The following is an 18,731-nucleotide window of genomic DNA, read 5'->3' as shown; positions in this document are numbered from 1 at the left end:
AAAACGCGTCCATTAAGGCTTTAATCAGGTAAGGCTGGTCAGCTACAATGTTCAGATGACTATACTTTCACATCGTTTAGCTTTAGTAATAAATGCACCACTTGGAGAATAAACCCCACCTTAATTCAAACTGCAATAAAAAAACCTGACTGACATTTTCATTTTCATACTCACCTTGCTTTAGTCAGTTACAGTAATTTACTCACAAGTGATTTGATTGGTTTTTGTTTCCTTTCAGAGATTAAATATAGAAGAGACATCAAACAGTATGAATGAAGCTCTAACAAAGCCGGTTACCTCATTTCTAAAACCTGGTTCTCATAAGCCGCCGACCTACCTGCGACGTAGTCGCCGGTTGGAGGCGACAACGTTCGGCGATCTGTTCAAATTGGCGCGAAATGCAAATCGAATTGGCGCAACTGTCAACCATTCCATCTGTAAATACGGAATTGTGGGAAAATCGAGTTGTTACGTCATACATTGCGTTCGCAGACGATGTTCACATAAAATATTTTCATCGCCGACAACCGCCGGCTTGCCTGCGAAGTTGAACTCAGCTCAACTTCGCAGGCAAGCTGGCAGTCAATACTTGGGACAGATTATGATTCGGCGATAAATGTTCCAGGTATGTCGGTGGCATGAGAACCAGGCTCAAGATAACGACTACAGTGGAAGAAATGAGCACCATATCAACATTGTTTTCGTGCGTCAATGTGTATTAAGAATATCAAGTAACTCGATTCATGGTCGCTTCTTCTGTTACCACGTAAAATGTATCTTAACCGGAAATCACAGAAAAATGTCACGTTATTATAAACAATTATTGGATGAGGTTTTTGTGATAACCAGAATAATCAAGGTCAAGGTAGGGGTTATCAGCCGAAGCCGAGGCCGAAGGCTGAGGCTGATATTTCTTACCGAGACCTTGATTATTCTGGATATCACAAAAAGCGAATCTAAATAAATGTTTTATTATACATTGAAGGAAAACAAAATAGGAACTCATGTTTTTGCTTCTTCACTGACGGCAAGCAACACAAAGCGCGCAAACTTGACATGATCACCCTTAGAAATCATGCACCGCGGTCATACATGACATGACAACCCGTGACCTTGAGTGTCCTTGACATGATAATTGTATAATCTGCAGCTAGATAACGTCACAGGCGCTGATTTCGAAAATTCACTGTATGCTTTCGGCCGTTCAGAAAAGAGATAGTGAGTTCAATTTATAATAATAAATGTAATCTTCAAGTATGGGCAAAATAGTACAAACTATTAAAAACGTGTTTGCAATTCTTACATAAACGAACAAGATCTTCCCTGTCGGACGAAATACGTAAGTCAGCAACCAAAAGTCAGGGGCGGCAGATTGACAATGCTCCATCCAACACTTAGCTGATTTCCTTCTGACAGTGAGATCCTCACTGTTTGCTGTAGCTGTAAATTCTGGAAAGCAATCATTCTGAAACTCAGGCACTGCCAATGAAAATAAAGGCAATTATAAAATCTTTTATCGAGTCCCGCTAGAATACAAAAAGAAACACTTTCAAACCGAAAGAGGTAGTTGGAAAGTAGTTGTACACTCAGCTTCAAAGCTGAAGATGTACATGTAGGGTCAGTCTTTAATAGATTTAACGTCGTTGTGTTCAGCTTTCAGTGAACGTCTTACCTCCATTAATTAGTCCGCAGCAAAGCTGTTGTAAGGCGTCCAACCTACTCGCCTTGTAGTCCTCGTTGTTTCCCACAGTAGTGTTTAAATTTTCCAAAGACTGGTGATCTTCAGCTGTGCCAACATGCATCTTGTAATATTCATTTCTTTCTCTACTTAACGTCAGCAAGTAGCCCAACCTTTGATAAGCTGTGATGGGATGATGCTGAGCTGGTTCGTTGCCTAAACCCAGAAGGAAGGAAATACCTGGACCATGGAGGTATTTTACTTGCCGTACATTGTAAGCTTCTTGAAAACGGCTGGCTTGAATCAGGTGGAGACTATTTTCTTTCCATTTGAGTGTCTTTGTTTTAAAATAGGTTATAACATTTGCTTTGCCTCTTGGAAATGCTCCATCTTTGAGAGACAAAATCGGACGTTGGATTAGGTTTGCCTTATTGGCATCGATAGCGTGATCTCCATGCTCCCAAACTGGTTGTTCGCACTCCTCTGCCTTCATCTGAATTTCTAAAATAACGAAAAAGGAACAACGTCAAAATCTATCATTTGGTGCTGAATACATAAACATCTAGAGAAACCAGCCCAGGTGAGATAGGGAGAATACCTCCCTAAACTCCATGTAATCCATGCGTATAGAGCTGTATTTTGTAGATGTCAATAATGTCAAATCAGGATGGTTTAAGAGTTTTGAAGGCCACGATATTGCAGATACCTGTAATAGAATTATTTCATGAAAATAGTTTTTGAAGGGGAGATAACACAGTGATAGTGACGTTGAGAATAAATAATTTAGTCAATAAAATTAAGATTGTTGAATGTCAAAACAACTAATTTGCCAATTATGATAATGTACATGAACACTACTTGATTCCTGCGTGAACCGCCTCTTGCCCAATTCGGCACATGGGACAAAATTAATACAGTGACCAAGGGAGACTCAACTTGAACAACTTGAAGGGAAAATATTTATAGCCAAATGCATATACAAAAGACAGACTGCTATGAAGGTCTAACTTAAGTATACTTATCACCTTTCCTTGACGTTTTTGAAATATCATCATCAGAATCCGAGCTTTGAGCCTCCGATGATTCATTGGAGGATGTGTCAATGTCTCCTAAATAGCCAGTTTCTTTGGGGGTATCCTTGTCAATTTGATCATCTTTTTCACTAGTAAGATCTGTTTAGTTGTAGACAAATGAAAAATCAACACACCCCTTGTTGTTATTACAAAGAACCGCTCATTTAAGATCACAATTATTCCTGTGAGGCATAAGAAAATGTTACAGATATTGTCAATCTGAAGTCTGAATTGTTACAAGCGAACACAATCGTGTGAATATCATGAAATCAAATATTGACCTTGTTACGTGAAAACAAAACTTTTAGCAGAAAGGATAATCAGAAGCTATTTACTTACCAAGCTGTTCTTCTGCTGCCTCAGCAGCTTTCACGAGTTCAGACCAATCGATTGTCTGAGAGCATTCTTCACCAGTCCCAATCTCCTCAGAAAATCTGTGTAGCGAGAAAAGAGATACATATTCTAATAAGAGTAACTTTTGTTAGTGGAAACTAAGCTTTCAAAATTTAACATTTTTCACAATATTAAAGTTGAATGGACAAGAAGGTTTGGTCCTGATCACCATTTTCAACGAAGCAAAAAATGGATATTTTTTAAGTCCAGTATACATGCACTTAATTTGCAATATAGAGGTCAACATTCTGGGGCTGATCCTGGTCATCTCATTCAAATGATGCTGGCCGTGATAATATCTCATCCTATCTCATCCAGGGGAAGTAGTAGTTTTAGTCACGTCATGTTACTGAAACCATGAGAAAAGCACCAGGGAGTAAGGTGAACTATTTGGCACAACTAGAGTTGAGTCCAAAAGAACACCTTTGAATATGAAATAGTACCATCTAAAATTTCTGTGGTATTAAAGAAAACAAACAGAATCTTTCACCAGTTTAATTGTTTCAGTTCCTTGTATTATAGATGGACTTATTCCATGGTTTTAGGCTTGTTTTCAAAAGGATGTTAAAAATGCCTGCTCTGTGAAACATTGCTTGCAACTGCCTGGCCTGTGCAACATTGCTTGCAACTGCCTGCCTTGTGAAACATTTTTTCAGTTTCTGTCCTTTGTCATAGAACTTACCTTTTGGTTATCCCTTCAAGGTACTTTGCAGTCTCCTTGTTGCCATGATCCTTGGCAATAACCTCGGGCAGCACCGGTTTTTTCTTGTACACATCGAAGACTACTCTTCCAGCCGGAGACGTGAAAATCATTTCAATAAACTGTTGAGCCCCACTTTCTGCCGCTGCATAAACTACAAGACTCAACATCTCGACCGGTTCTGTGAATTCTACGAAAGGTAAGCGAAAAAGTTAAACTAGAGCTTACCTTTTGCTGCCTAACCATGGTGATAAGATAATTGGACACAGCCGAAGATTACTTATATTTACATGTACATTGTTTAACCTACATACCCTTACATTACAACTTTTTCTTTTCATTTCTTTTTCTTCTTACATTTGTTAAATTTAATTACAGCATTGACACTAAAAGATAAATAAAGGCCCAAATGTGAACACAAAACCATAATTCATAAGCAGTGGCATTCCCAGGGTGTAGAACCTGGGAACGAGGTTGAATGGATAAGGTTCTAATTCTGGTTCTGGTAAACCTCACATGATATAACACTTTGAGCATCCTGCCACGAGTGGTCCTTTCAGTGTTGACATGGAGATCACCCCCATCTATGTTGTAATTCCTCTAGTCTGCTGTTCGGCTCCATACCCAATTTAAAAGTCAAATGAACCAAAATTTAGACATTTTTTCATTTTAGAGATATTGGAATGTTTAAATCACTGTTTTTTATCCTTCATAATCGTAGAGCGGTCGGGAAAATTGTCAGATAATTGTTGGAAATAAAACTTGTAACGTCACTGTTGGTGAGCTCAAGAAATGCGGGAAATTTGAAACTGTTTTGGTTTCAAGTTCACAGTGAACTTCAGACGAAAACCACCCAAAATCAAAAGTTAGCACTTTCGAGTTCCCCCAGGACCCAAAACTTAAAAGAGAATGACTTATAAAAATGAAAACAGAATGCTTCATGCCCTTGGAGCATTCGGGCGTTTGTGTAAAACACTTTACTGAAGACAGCTTCGAACAAAATCTTGTAGTGAGGAGTTTGTTGAGACCCTCTTTCAAGCTTCATCAACTTGTAGTCAAGAAACACACGGTACCGACGATTTTTAACTTCACTATGGAACGTTCCAAGTCGGCAATTGGACAAAAAACAACGACAAAACAAGCAAATAATGCCCGCCGAACAGTGGGCGAACTCCTTGGCCATTCCCAAGTAAAATAAGGTTTGTTTTTAGATCCAAAACCTTCCCCACGAAAGACTCACTGACGAAGAAACGTTGCAATGTTCAAGACAACAATGACGTCACAAAGCAGAGTCTCAGTTCCATTCCTCCCATTAAAAAGCCCGGTCATTTTGGAAACATTTTCGTGACGCCATTGGCTGTGTTCGTACTTTTAACTTCTTTACTCCTTTTCACCGCTCAGAAAGAAAAATTTCTGCGTAAGTTTCCATTTACATGTTTTTTACCACTTCGTCGCTATAAAATGGCTGATGAAAAGATGTCTAAATTTTGGTTCATTTGACTTTAATGCCTGCGAATGCACTTTGGATTAATAAGTGTTACTGCCTTGTTTTCCTCCACATGCCGATTAAATGTTCTTTCCATCCGGATCAGAGCATCCTTGTAATCTTCTGGCTAAGCCCTAAAAACACTACTACTACTATATCTTCCTGCTGACGATTCAAATGTTTCGTTTCTGCATCACCCCAAGCTATCATCAAGGCATTATCACAGAGAAAGCCATCCACAACAGTGATAACATGGCTAGCATCTTTTAATTGTAGTGTAATATCGGGATATATAGATACCCCGGAATTTTTGAGGGTGCCATCTGCTCCCGTCAGGTCCTGTCACCTACCGCATCAACCAGTAAGTCTATTTCACTGGACAGAACTCAGGGATCACGTTCACTATGTTCCTTACTACCTGGCTCCATAGAATTGCATGCTTCAAAGGGTAACGCCAAGGCCTTTGTAAATTGATGTTGGTCCGCATCACTAGCTAGGGTCAAATAGCCATATCCTCAAGGAAAATCTCTGGGCGAATCATAAATATGACAAGAGGATTTTTTTCTAGTTTTTTTTTATCTTATTTTTTACACGACAAAAGGATGCCAAATCCTGTAACTCTAACTGTTATGAGTGATAGGCTAGGTAGCCTCGGTACTAGTGTGAACGCTAGCCTCGTTATGACGTATATACATGTATAAGGAAGAAGGACTTTGAAAATAAACGGTTATTTTGTTCTTGTGGTACGTTGTTGTCTACTTGTTGAAACACTAACAACTGGTACTTTATGTTTGTGGTTGGCAGTGGTGGAGGTGGTGGTATCAATAGTAGGCTCCATTACCAAGCACTGTTTGGGAAGGGAGCAGACCGGGCACGAGAGAGTGGCAGAAACCGAGCCTAAATCAATAGATAATAATCCATACTCACTATATATAATAATTATCACACTTCCGTTCGTCTATTTTGCATTCTAGGGCCAAGACCAAACCACGGACCTACAGCTGTAAAGCGCTACAGGATGTTCTTTCTTTTTACTTAATAAATACGACCCTTCTAATAATGTGTGCTGTACGTGGAAGTGCTGTCTTTCGAATTTCCCATAGGTTGCTGTTCCCCGGGATTTCACCGAGTTGCTTAGAAATGCCTTCCTTTATAACTCCAGGGGCACCAACTATTAATGGAATTACCACTACTCTCATCTGCCACATTTGGGTGATCTCTATTTCTTATTGTCTTGGACGCTTTTTCCGATACTTTGGTGGAGGTATTAAGGTACAGCCATCTTGATAAGGTTACACTTCTGGTCTCCTTCATTCTTGATAACAATGTCTGGTTGGTTTCGTGTTCTTTTTATTTGTCTGGATGGGCATATTGTGTTCATTCATTTATCTAGTGTCTATATTTTATTCCTTTCAGACATCACAATTATTATTATTTGTATCATTAAAAATTGATTTATGGCACAAATTAAGACCAACCTACCAAGACTTCCGGAACTTTGTGTTTCATCTCCAGTGTTTCCATTGTTGCCATCCAAACTAGAACGCATACACATGTCGAAAAACTTCCTCTGTAGACATGGATTAAGGGCTATTTTATGCACCATCTTTTGCACTCTATCATCATAGTAAGTTACAACAGTGTCCCCCAAAAATTTACCATCTTGTGATTCCAGCAAAAGCGGGTAAGAACCAGTGTCTATTGCGGCTACAAGAAAAACGCAAAATAATATCATATTTACTTAAACAACAATTCTAGACTGTGACTGATAACTCGCATGCTTGAGAGTGAAAGAAAATTTAAGAATAGTTTATTTATCAATTGCTTGTCACTTACTCTTTCCTTCTCTTTGGTACAAAAAGGACATAAATTTTACAACATTATTGTTACAACTTTATACACCACATACAGTAGTGTACCTAACAGCTGCTGATCTTCTTAAAGGTATAGATTTTGGCTTTATCACATAGGGGGCGGTTCGTTCTGCTCATCATAATATTAATTAGTATATACACACACCCAGTGATCTTGGTGTTTCAAGCAATCTGATTGGTTTGCTATCTTGGGCTAATGAGCATTGTTATACCTCCCAACTCAAATACGTTTTCCGATTGGAGGAGAACGTGTCACGTGTCGTGGGTCAAAACGCACCAACTCCCTAGGGCGAACAAAACTCACTAACTCCCAAGGGAAACATCAACTTGAACTTTTGACTCGCACGTGATCAGGTCATGTTCCTCGACCTCAATGTTCCCCGAGGCGAAGCCGAGGGGAACACGGAGGGTCTCGGGGAAACAAAACTCCCTGTTTCCCTTGGGGCCAGTCAGTCAGTCAGTGCTTATTCACCTCCTAGCGAGTGAATAATGCATGATCCAAGCAAAACAAAATGGCCCACATAAACTCGCGTTTCGCCAGTGTTTTTGAATGGAAATCCTGAGAATACAAGAAGACGCTGTACCTGAAAATACAAAGATGGCTATGAAATTTGGCCTGAAGGTTTCAAAGGATAGAAAAAACTTACCGACGTTCAACTTTCGAGCAGCTTCAGGAAATGACCTTGGCAATTACAGATTTCATCAATCTAAACAAACCCGACCACCAAGTTGCTCTTCACTCGGCATTGGCAGAAATAAATACCACAGGGTTCTTTGGCAGAAGCATTAAGTGCTATTCAACGAAGCACCCCCATAAGTATTCAGGAGAAAGCCTTTGTGCAAGAAAACATCCAGTTTTAACCACAGTCCTGCTCACATGGTATAATTTCAGGTTGATCCTTCGCCAACTACTCTGTCAGTTTTCATTTCAAGCGAAATGAAAACACTGCAAATGTTCTGCAAGCAGACTTTTGATTTAAATTGCTGATTGGACGGTGTTAAAGGAGCATTTTGCTAGATTGTGACGAGGATTTTATCAAAGATTAACCAGATTTTTTATGTTTGAAGATTCGGTAAATAGCTTCGCGCATGCTTTGTACCATTTGCACGTCAGTTCCACGCATGAGTTGAGAGGTCAATTAAATTGACTTTTAATGGTTTCCTTCTGAAAATGTTGAGATCATCTGTTGTTGAGATCACTTCGTGTGTATATACTAAAACAATTATCCTTTTCAATCTCGGTGAACATTCTGTCACTATTCACCTCGATTTCAAACGATAATTGTTAAATATTACTTTATCATCAGATCAACTACTGTTAGTTTACTAGATCAGTATAACTAGTATTAGATTTTATATTATTATTAGACTGTTTATATACATGTAGTCTTAAATATTTTCCAATTTGTTTCTTTTTTGAGTCCCCACATAAGTATGGGTTTTTTCCGACCTCAATCTTGAGAATAATGCATCAAAACGTCAATTGACATTACTTTTAATCTTTCTTGTAAAATGCTTTAACAAGCAACTCATTATCCCATCTCTTCCATGTACAAGACATCGACACATAATAAAGATTTTGTAAGAACTTCCTTTCTGGCTTCTTTCGCAAGCTCAGCCGGCAAGAAAAACACATCTTGTTATTTTTTTATCACTCAATCACTGCGTTTATTTTTGGACTAAAGAAAATTTCAAATCACTCTCTGGAAACTGGAAACTGGGTGCAAATACAAATGAGCAGAATAGTAATTGAAGCAAAGTCACTGCCAGGTGGTGATGTGTACAAGTAGTCCATCAGTTTTCAAAACTGCTTTTTAAACCAACTTGTGATATTTTGAAATATGCTATACATATTACAAGGGTGGTCAAAACGATCTTAAGGAGTTTGTATGTTGTGTGGCACAGCAAAATTTAACAACAATCATTAATTTACAAATAATCTTTCCGCTTATTTAGGTGGAACACTTGAGCTATTTTGATCATTACGACTGTTATGAGTTCTAACAAAGAGAAAAAGCAACAGAGAACACCATGGTCATTGAATATACTGAGGAAATCACTTCTCATTTTGACACTCATTCATTCGACACTTCTTCGTTTGACGTGTATCAGTGTCAGCTAAGTGCGCTAGGTAAACTACATGACAAACCTCATATGGTAGTTTCGTGGAACCCCGCTTCACAGTCATCCTGTTAATACAGTCACTTCATTATTAAGGACACTGTTAATACAGCCAGATTTGCTGGCCACCTTAACAGCATTTCACTGTAGTACCTTCCTTCATATATACCACTATTCAAGGTAGGATGACTTTGAGTCAGAGCCAAATGGTCACAGCTGCATTGCTACCATCATCAAGCTGATGTTTTCCCAATAGAAGAAAAGATGCAGTGAGGTGATGCTTACTGTATGGATGGAGGAAGCCACCCACAGGGACCAGCCACCATAAGATCCTCCCATAATCAAGCAAGGTAGAGAAACGAGTCTACTATTTAGTAATAATTAGTGCTAGTGGTGCCAACAAACCTGGGAAGTAAAAAAGTAGGGAACCATCAGGCAATCGTAGCAGGTCAACTGTGCCTAACTGTCCAATGAAAGCACGCCCTGAGGTAACTCCGTCTAACAATTTTGCATCAATCGTGCAACAACATGGACCTCCACCCTGCAAAAGGCAGAAAAAGCAACTTTATTTAGTTAACAAGTCGTGAAATGTTCATGGACAATTGATTCCTGGATGTGATGCATAGACTCATACATGTAAGTTAATAAATAACTTCAAGTATTAGGAGCCCTTACATGTACTATATTTACCAAAGCCAATAAGTTTATTTCTGTTTGTCAGTGTTGGGAAAGTATAAAAATAGTTGTTAATTTTGCAAAGACAAGACTTTTTACAACTGGCACTGAAAGTTGCAGATCCTTGGAGATCTTGCAGATCTGAAAGTTGCAGATCCTTGTTTGGATCCTTGTTTGTTGGTGTGGAGGGCCCACGTCCTCCACGCTTAAGCTGCAAATTAATTTAAGTAGGGAAATCTTGGTCCATAACTTTGATCAGTGATAATAAAAAACCTACATGAAAGCATTAAGTATAGTAGAGCCCGAAAATAATGCATGCGCAAGAACTTCTCTTTGCGTCCACAAGCCGGCAACTTCTTGCGGCTACTTGCGGGTCACTAATCTTGCGCTAAATTATTCAGCAGGAGCAAGAACTTCTTTGCTGTTAAAAATTGAAACCGCAAGGACTTCTTTGTGGCAAGCTGTCCGCTTCACAAGAACTTCTTGGCGTTTAATTCTAAAACCGAGAGAAGGTGAAAAAAGCCGCGTAACAAGACAAGAAGTTACAATCACTATATTTTTGAATCGTGTGATCGTGAGCTGTTGTTTACAAGTTTTACAAAGCAGACATGTCCACTGAAACGTAAATGAATCAAATACAAGATCAAACAGATCCAGATCCTGTTAAACAGATCCTCTTAAAGCTAATTTTGGCCTTCAGAAAGAACTGGGCAAACACATATAACCGAAGAAGTTACGGTCTTGCAGTTCTGTGATTCTCACCCATGCAACAAACAACAGATCTTTGCATCACCAAGGCTACGGTTGCACAACACCTGTTGGGAAGTTTGTTATTGATGTGACTAAACTAAGGTTCTTAATGTTAGCCATACAAAAGTTTAAACCCTTGTTATATTTGGAATGAGTTTTCGTTCAAGAAGAAAAAATTATTCACTAGATTTTAGACTTGACCGCCGATTAACTACATGTATCGTGTTCCTGGGAAGATTTTTGTCACATGCTAAGCAACGTGTTGAGCAAGTGTTCAAGAAGTTGTTTTTATCACTCGGTTTGACTTTTTTGGTTTATAATTAGTTTCATCCGATTTATAACAGAAACTTTTATTGGTTTGCTCTGAATTTCATACTGGGTTCGCAATTATTTTTACGTTTACGGTAACATAAAAATGAACAAAGAATGCATACTGCATATTTGGATGTCCCAAAGTCCCAGATACGATGTGCACGTCTGCTGGAAACAACTTGATGAAAAAGCAAAATGGTTACTTTTGACGTCTTGTTCGTAGATTTTTGTGTGGCAAAAGTGAAAGAAACAACAAATAATTATCTTCACTTCTGCGGAGCAATACCTTCGAACTACATGGACACTGCAAATGAATATATGAAAATTGTATATTTGAACGGCGGAGAAAGATATGAAGACATAGATGATCATCGCAGTTATAACACAACTAAAGCAGCTGTGAAATTAAAGCCTGAGAAAAATTCAGGCCTGGACGGGATTTAAACCCATGACCTCTGCGATACCGGTACAGTGCTCTACCAACTGAGCTATCAAACCAATGTGACCAGCACAAAATTATACATAACATTTTAGCCACGAATAGTATATTATACAAAATGGAGAAGGTTGCCTCCCCATCCTGCCCTTTCTGCCCCTCTGATAGTCAAAACATACGTCATTTGTTTATTAGCTGCCCACAAGTATCTCCCTTTTAGGTTAAGTTCCAAAGTTGGTATTTTACCATAAGTAATGCGAGTTTACTTCTCTCCGAGCTAGAGGTATTATTTGGAATTACTCATCCCTGTACTCACTGTTTGACCCTCAACCACCTCATAATGCCAGGCAAATAAATTATTTTTTATATTTCAACGCGCTAAATAACACTATGTTCTTTTTCAGCGACTTCATCTCGTTAGTGCAGGATAAAATAGAGATAGAAAAATATATGGCTCCCATGTTGAATGGTGAAAGGGAATTTCAACAGAAGTGGAAATTCTTCCTTATCATTTAAGGTGTTTCTCTTAGTAATTTGTTGCAAGGTTTTTTTTTCTCTAAGTAAGTAATTACATATTACGTATTAGGTAACGTAATGTGTAAGTAGGTTATGCCATAATCAGTAATTATTGCGTATTGTAAGTAACGCAATGCAAAGTATTGTAAATAGGTTTTATATTTTCTCATGCATTGTAAGTGATGTTTGTAAGACTGTAAAAGCATTAAAAAATAAAAAATGAAAAAAATTAAAATAAACATTGAAATAGAAACCGTCTAGTTGTAGTTTAGGTTAGTATTTGGAGGCTTAAAAGCAGTGCAGAATACTATGATAGTTTTCCGCAGACTCATATCCAGTCTCTGCGCACTAGCGACGCTTTAGTGCGCTGCAATATTTAGTGGTCTCGCTTAAAAAAGCACAAATTGAGTCCACACACGTTAGAAAACAACAAATCGTGTTTGTAAGATAATACCGTAAAAACCCAAATTTACGTCCGTGTAGATTTTGATTCAAGAAATTTGTCTGAGCGATTTTGCTGATAACAAACCCAGTGATTGAACTCAGCAGCAGAAGTCTCGCATGACACAAGCTATTGCTGACAATGCGACAGTTCGTGGGAACAGTTGCTACTCATAAAAACCAGATTTTCTACTTCTGCTCCCCATTTTTTTCGTTCTTTACTTTCCCAGGCCACGTCAGTGATTTTTTCTTTCTTGGTTGCCTTTTGAGAGATCTTAGAAATAAAAAAAAAATTATCCAACGTAGAGTCATAATACCACAAGGACAGCACCGCGTCTCGTCCGCTCAATAAAGTTAAGCCCTGTTAGGTGGGGTTCATGCTTGGATGGGCTACCAAAATGAATAAGAATACCTCGTGCTGTAATAGCTTCTTTTTTTTTTTCTTTTTTTTTCCTTCCCTTTCCAAAGCGATATTAGTGACTGCTAACTCCCAGTCTTGTGTTATATCTTTTTTTTTCTATTTATCAGCTATTTTGTTCAAATCATTTTGCCAAGTCCATATTCATCTTTGAAGTATTTACTTACAACACTGTATAAATACTAGCGAAACGTGTCGTTCAAATTCTCAATTCTCTTGTCTGTTGATCATCCAAAACTTTTAATCACGGTTTGAATCATAATTCGAAAATTCCTTCAGCTCATCAATTTTGTGATTTTCAATATCTCCTCAGTTTTCGGCAATCGAGTATGGTTAAACCTGTATAAAGCAGACCCCTTCGGGAAATGAGCTATTTATATAATTAGCTTCTATGTATAAACACGTTCGTGCAAATATCTATTCATCTATTCATTGTAGATCATTTCTGCAGTAAGATATTGAGTACTTGCGTAAGAAATTCAAAGAAAAACTAACTTGACAATGTGCAATGGCCTTGGACAGCGTGATGTTCGAAACCTGGGGGGGGGGGGGGGGGGATCCTATATGAAAAGGTAGGGGATGATTAATTGTCGTCTTGTGTGCAAATCAAGGATTCTGGTCTCACTTAAGATATTGATGACGAAATGTCACCATTCTTAGCTGTCAAAGTATCCTTTAGGGTGCACTCAAAGAAATAATAATAAAGAAATGCTCTTTGTTTTCCGCTGATCTCTCGAGTATGCGAGTCGGGTCAACAAGTGTGCACGGGATCCTTACTTGAACAATGGCTAGTAATCGAACCTATTCAGTTTTAAGTGCTATCTTTTAGGGATCTAATGAAGCTCAAGCAACGCCCACATTAGTCTCCTTTAGAGTTAAATTCTAATCTTCCGACGAGCATCCCTGACCTTTTCATATGGGAGTTCCCCCGCCGGGGTTCCAAATGTCTAACAGAAGTGACCTAGTGAAGGAGTGAAGGAGTGAAATTGGCCCACCACTACAACTTGAAAAATAAAAATATTTTCCACGTCAAAAGGGGGAGGGGGGTTTGGATATCGACAAAAAAGATGTTTTTTCAATTACGGAAGGACGCCGATAGAAAGCGTTTGTTTTGCTCAAATGTGTCAACACTTTTGTCCATGATTGTAGGTGGTCACTTACAGAAGGTTTGACTTGGTGGTCGCTTATGAGAGCTTAGACCATATTGGGTCAAAATTTTGCCTCATTAGCATATGATAAATTTCGGTCTCTTGTACTACCCAGGAATGTGATAATGTTTCCACACCTTATTATCCAATTTCCACTCTTTTATCTGTCAAAGAATATTTCAAACTTACAGCTCAAAAGAATCGATTTTGGTGGCTTACAAGAAGTGGTTGCTTACAAGAGGTCCCAAGTATAGTGAATACACTTGGAAAAGTTTGGTATTTTGGAAGACTGGTTGCTTGCAAGGGGTGGTCGCAACAGGAAGTTAGATTGCAACTCGCAGAAGAAAAACACTTCTTAAGTGTGAAACCCTCGCACATGATTTTTGGCAAAGTTTCAGTTAAAAGCAGCTGTCAAAGCTATTGATGGATCGAATTATACAACCACCTGTGTGGTATACCAAATAGTCTTTAATTTAAAAGCACTTGTTTGACTGAAAACACGAAAGATCAGTCTATCGCTTTGGCAGCTATTCTGTTTACAAAAATCAGCCCTCTAATGAAATACCCTGGTCAGGGGAATTACCACCAAAAATTGTTTACGACCTAACGACTGAACGGACGAGTGAATTATTTCTTCCCCAACTAACAGCTATAACACATTCTAGCTACGTAGGCTACGATAGCTATCACTCATCAAAAGTGGAAAATTCACTTCTGAAAAATAGACCCCTTCATGACTTGGTCAAACAAACATTTTCAGAACGTGGTCTTGACTCACACGTGCAAGTACATAAAGGTATGCTGTGAATAAAATATTCTACCTGCAAAGGACTTTCCTTTGGATTGGCTCGGACTTCATAATTGACATCATCTTCAAATGGCAATTGCAATGGCAAATTCTCTGTAATACCATGAGAATAAAATAATAACACAGCTGGTTCAGTTCATAATAGTCTGCATGTACATGGTTATATTATACATTGTATGAGGAGGTTTAATTAATCAGGTTTTTGTGGTAATCATCCGTTTCATTGATATTATCTTTATCAAGACAGATGTACCTAATTGGATCTTTATATCCTTTTTAATGTAGTGTTAACAATTATTGTAAATACTTTATTTCTTGTTAAACAATTTATTGTTACTGAGAAGCTTCACTGCCTGTAAGTAGGGAGGTACACAGGTTTTTAGGTTGGCAGCTTAAAGCAGGTAGCTATAAGGTAGCTTATGTAAATGGTTGGCAGGCAGGCAGGCAGGCAGGCAGGTACATACACATACGTACGTAGCTACGTAGCCAGGTAGCTAGGCAGGCAGGCAGGTAGGTACAGTGTTCTCCTTTTCAGGCGGTAACCGGTAAAATTTACCGCCTGTAGCACCACTCATTACCGCCTAAAATCCCTTGGAATTCTTGAAAATTCAACAGGTAAAGGAAAAAAAACATAGTTGTTTCACCGACGTAATCGGTATTTTATACTTGTAAAAGAATAAATAAACAGTTAAAAGATAAACTGCGCAGGCTATGGTTGGTAAGTACTATCTGTGGCTTTCGAACTTCGAGGCACGATCCGTGAATTTTTGGCGGGCTTTCTGTCACAATTCCATCGTGGCAGATGTCATTTCTTCGCACGTGCATCCGTAGTCGTTTACGTTCAGTTTCACGATGAAGCGACAACGAACTTTGTTCTCATTTCTCTCCGTCATAATGGCAAGAAGTCACGAATGGAAACAGTTACAGTTCCATAAGCTTCCCACCTAACTATCGGCTTTAGAAAACTGGTGTTGTTAAATCGACCAACATTCACGTGTGTGGTGATCGAAAACTTTCTCTTCGTGACGAAATGCTCCACATTCAGGTCAAAAGTGTTTAAAGTCTATTTTCAGACGACATTTTGAGAGAATCGTTGACAATAAAACCTTTCCAGAACGTGAATGAAAACGAATATGTAGCGATTTCGTTTGGTTTTGAGAGACGACCGCTGATTTTGTGGTGACACTTCCTGTAAGCACAGCGAGGATACCCCGAATGTGGCTTTGGCCTATTTTTCTGTGACTTTAAGGCAAGAGAATTCAGACAAAGAATAAAACACTTAAAAATGAAAATGCTGTTTGATTTCATTTGACATCTAAGGCCAAAGGTGCAAAATTAGTAAACCGTAATGCATATTAGATGGAGGTCTTTTCAAAGAAAATGTTTTTATTAGGAAACGACAACATCGGCGATGAAGTGGCTTTGCAACTTGAGAACGAAACAACTGTCTTGGAAAGCACATCACCTACATTGATTTGAATTCCATGTAATGTACAGAGCAGACCTAATAAACAAGGGTGCGATTCACCCATGATTGCTTTACCGGTTTAAACTGCTCTTTTACCTGCTGTACTGAAAATAAGGGAGAACCCTGGGTAGGTGGCTAGGTAGGTACATGGTAGGTAGGTAGGTGGTAGCTAGCTAGCTAGCTACAGCCTTGGTCACAAGAGTTGGAAAACTTCGTTCTATACACATTTTGCTCCTCCCCGCCCCTGTGCACTGTTCAGTAAACAAACATAGATCCAAAACTAATAATTGTAATCATCTATCTGCACACCTGTCAACTCTCCCAGTTTTCCCGGGAGTCTCCAAGTTTTTCATCAAATCTCCCGGTCTTCCGGTTAGAGCACCAAATCTCCCGGGAACTACCTACTGTGGCTCTTGTTAAATTTTTTTTTTTTTTTCATTAATTTCGTTATTTTCGAGACGTCGGGAACTTTCGGAAGGCCTTCGGGTGATTGTCGGAGAGTATTCAGACATTGTCGAAAATTATATTCTTACAATGCAAAGATTTCTAGCCGTCTCCAGGTTTTTGTATTCTAGGGGTTGGTAGGTATGCTATCTGTGTTGGAAAAAATACTCAATGATTCCATGTGTTTGTGTTGTTAAGTCAGAAACAGCTATAATATTTAGCGAGGCCAGAGGATCACCTACAATCATGGACAAAAGTCTTGGGACAAATTTGCACTTGTGGCGCTTTTTCACACGCGCCAAACAAACAGTCACGTACGAATTCAACTACACTTGCTCAGCCCCTTCCCCCATCCTCCCTACAATGCTGGACACGTGTACACGCAATTTCTCCACACTTTCAACATTGTATAATATTGGGTGGGGGAGGGGGGCAGAAACGAATCTTGAAAAGGATTACAGTGCTTTTTTACACTCCGTTTTAAAAGCACAGATAATTCATGCAATGATACAAGTGTCTCAAGGAATTTTGTCCACCATTGTAGCTTGCACCCTCTTATGTCTGGAAAATTTATTAAGTTGTGAAATTTTGCCTTTGGTTACATTTGCAGCCTGAGATTGCACTCCTGCCTGTTGTGTCCCCTGAATAGGCTAACAAGCTGCACACTAACTAAATGTACATTCAATGCAAAATAACAAAGAAAAATAAGCATCTCAACTGTAGACATTGCAACAAAACCCTATTTATACAAGTATTAATCTGACCGTTTTTCCAAAAACATGCCTGCTATTTTGGTGTGAAGTCTTTCATAAATGCAGTCATATCTTAGCACAGAATGTCCAAAATGATCAGGGAATGCTTTAGTTTTACTCCAGATGCTTTAGAAAGACACACGCTCAATTTGTTTGGCCTTTCTAGGTCATCCAGTCTTGTTTCGTTGAGATACATGTCTGGATTTATGAAAAACAGTACTGAAGAAATCAACCTTTTCTCGTGCTTTCCCTATGGCAGCAGCTAGTTAATCTTACCTAGCATGAAATGTGGAGAACTTCTGATCTTGCTGCATGTTTCATTTATTTATCTATTTTTCCATTTACTTATCGCTACCCCCCTCCCCTTTTCAATTGGTGTTAAGTTTAGCCCAAGCTACACTTGTCTGAATTTCAGTTTGCGCTGTGACTCCGAGGAGCCAAGCGATTAGCATTCTATAACTGCTGGCTAAAGAAGTCTGCCCAAGGACATCACTAAGTCCAATGAAAGTGAAAGTCGAACGATTTGCTAGCAAGCGTCGTGCATTATCGAACATGTAGCAATCCTGAGATGTATTAGAAGGGGCGTCATTTAGTCCTCCAATAGGAGGCCGTTTGAACTGTGACGATAATCTTGTGCTAGCTTTAGACAGCAAAGAGCTTTAGCCACATCAATTTAGGGCTTAGACGTACAATGGACTAGACATTTGTAGCTGCATGCTGTTGGCATTATTTGTTCTGAACTTTGATGTGGCTAAAAAGTAGGGTTGATATCGTACTTTCCCACTCATTGAAATTCAAGTACACCCGGGAAATTGCTATTTATGAGCAAAACATGGCCACGAACAGTGTGAACAAATCATGTCAAAGGCTGATCGATCATAAGTAAAGCCCTGTCCAAACAGGAAATGTTTGGCGACCAAACACCATCAAACATTGTTTGGTGACCACACATTTTACCGTTTGGCCACCTTGTTTGGTGCTGTTTGATCGTGTTTGGTCGTGTTTGATAAAATCTGAAGGCCATCAAACATTTGATCAAACAACTTAACACATTTCTTTTGTTCTCGTGTTGATGGTCGATGTTTTGCTGTTTGAACAGTCGTATCAAACATGTTTGGCGCGCGCATGCGTACCACGCTTCCTGTACAATATTATTGAAGTATCCTGTCTCTTCTCTTCTCCTTATCCAGCCCCTGGTCTTCCCTCGTCTATTTTCCCTTTTTCCATACTCCTCTAAT

The 18,731-nt window shown here is 38.9% G+C and overlaps 1 protein-coding gene across 1 annotated transcript in view; it reads right to left on the bottom strand.

The window, feature by feature from the left end:
- Positions 1-333: 333 nt before the first annotated feature.
- LOC110049569 (uncharacterized) overlaps positions 334-18,731 on the bottom strand; it is a 39,351-nt gene continuing 20,953 nt past the window's right edge. The window contains exons 9-17 of the mRNA XM_089286067.1: positions 14,843-14,922; positions 9,731-9,866; positions 6,813-7,037; positions 3,827-4,034; positions 3,091-3,185; positions 2,704-2,850; positions 1,673-2,179; positions 1,304-1,449; positions 334-435 (exon numbers count right to left, since the gene is read on the bottom strand). Of these exons, the coding sequence (XP_089142193.1) occupies positions 334-435; positions 1,304-1,449; positions 1,673-2,179; positions 2,704-2,850; positions 3,091-3,185; positions 3,827-4,034; positions 6,813-7,037; positions 9,731-9,866; positions 14,843-14,922 (1,646 nt within the window). The remainder of the gene's footprint in view (positions 436-1,303; positions 1,450-1,672; positions 2,180-2,703; positions 2,851-3,090; positions 3,186-3,826; positions 4,035-6,812; positions 7,038-9,730; positions 9,867-14,842; positions 14,923-18,731) is intronic.

This window comes from Orbicella faveolata, unplaced genomic scaffold (genome assembly GCF_042242905.1).
Source record: "Orbicella faveolata isolate gen_17 unplaced genomic scaffold, um_ofav_v1 contig_14, whole genome shotgun sequence".
In the NCBI taxonomy this organism is placed as follows: Eukaryota; Metazoa; Cnidaria; class Anthozoa; order Scleractinia; family Merulinidae; genus Orbicella; species Orbicella faveolata.
The sequence above is the reverse complement of the archived record's forward strand: the minus strand, read 5'-3'. Positions and strand labels throughout refer to the sequence as shown.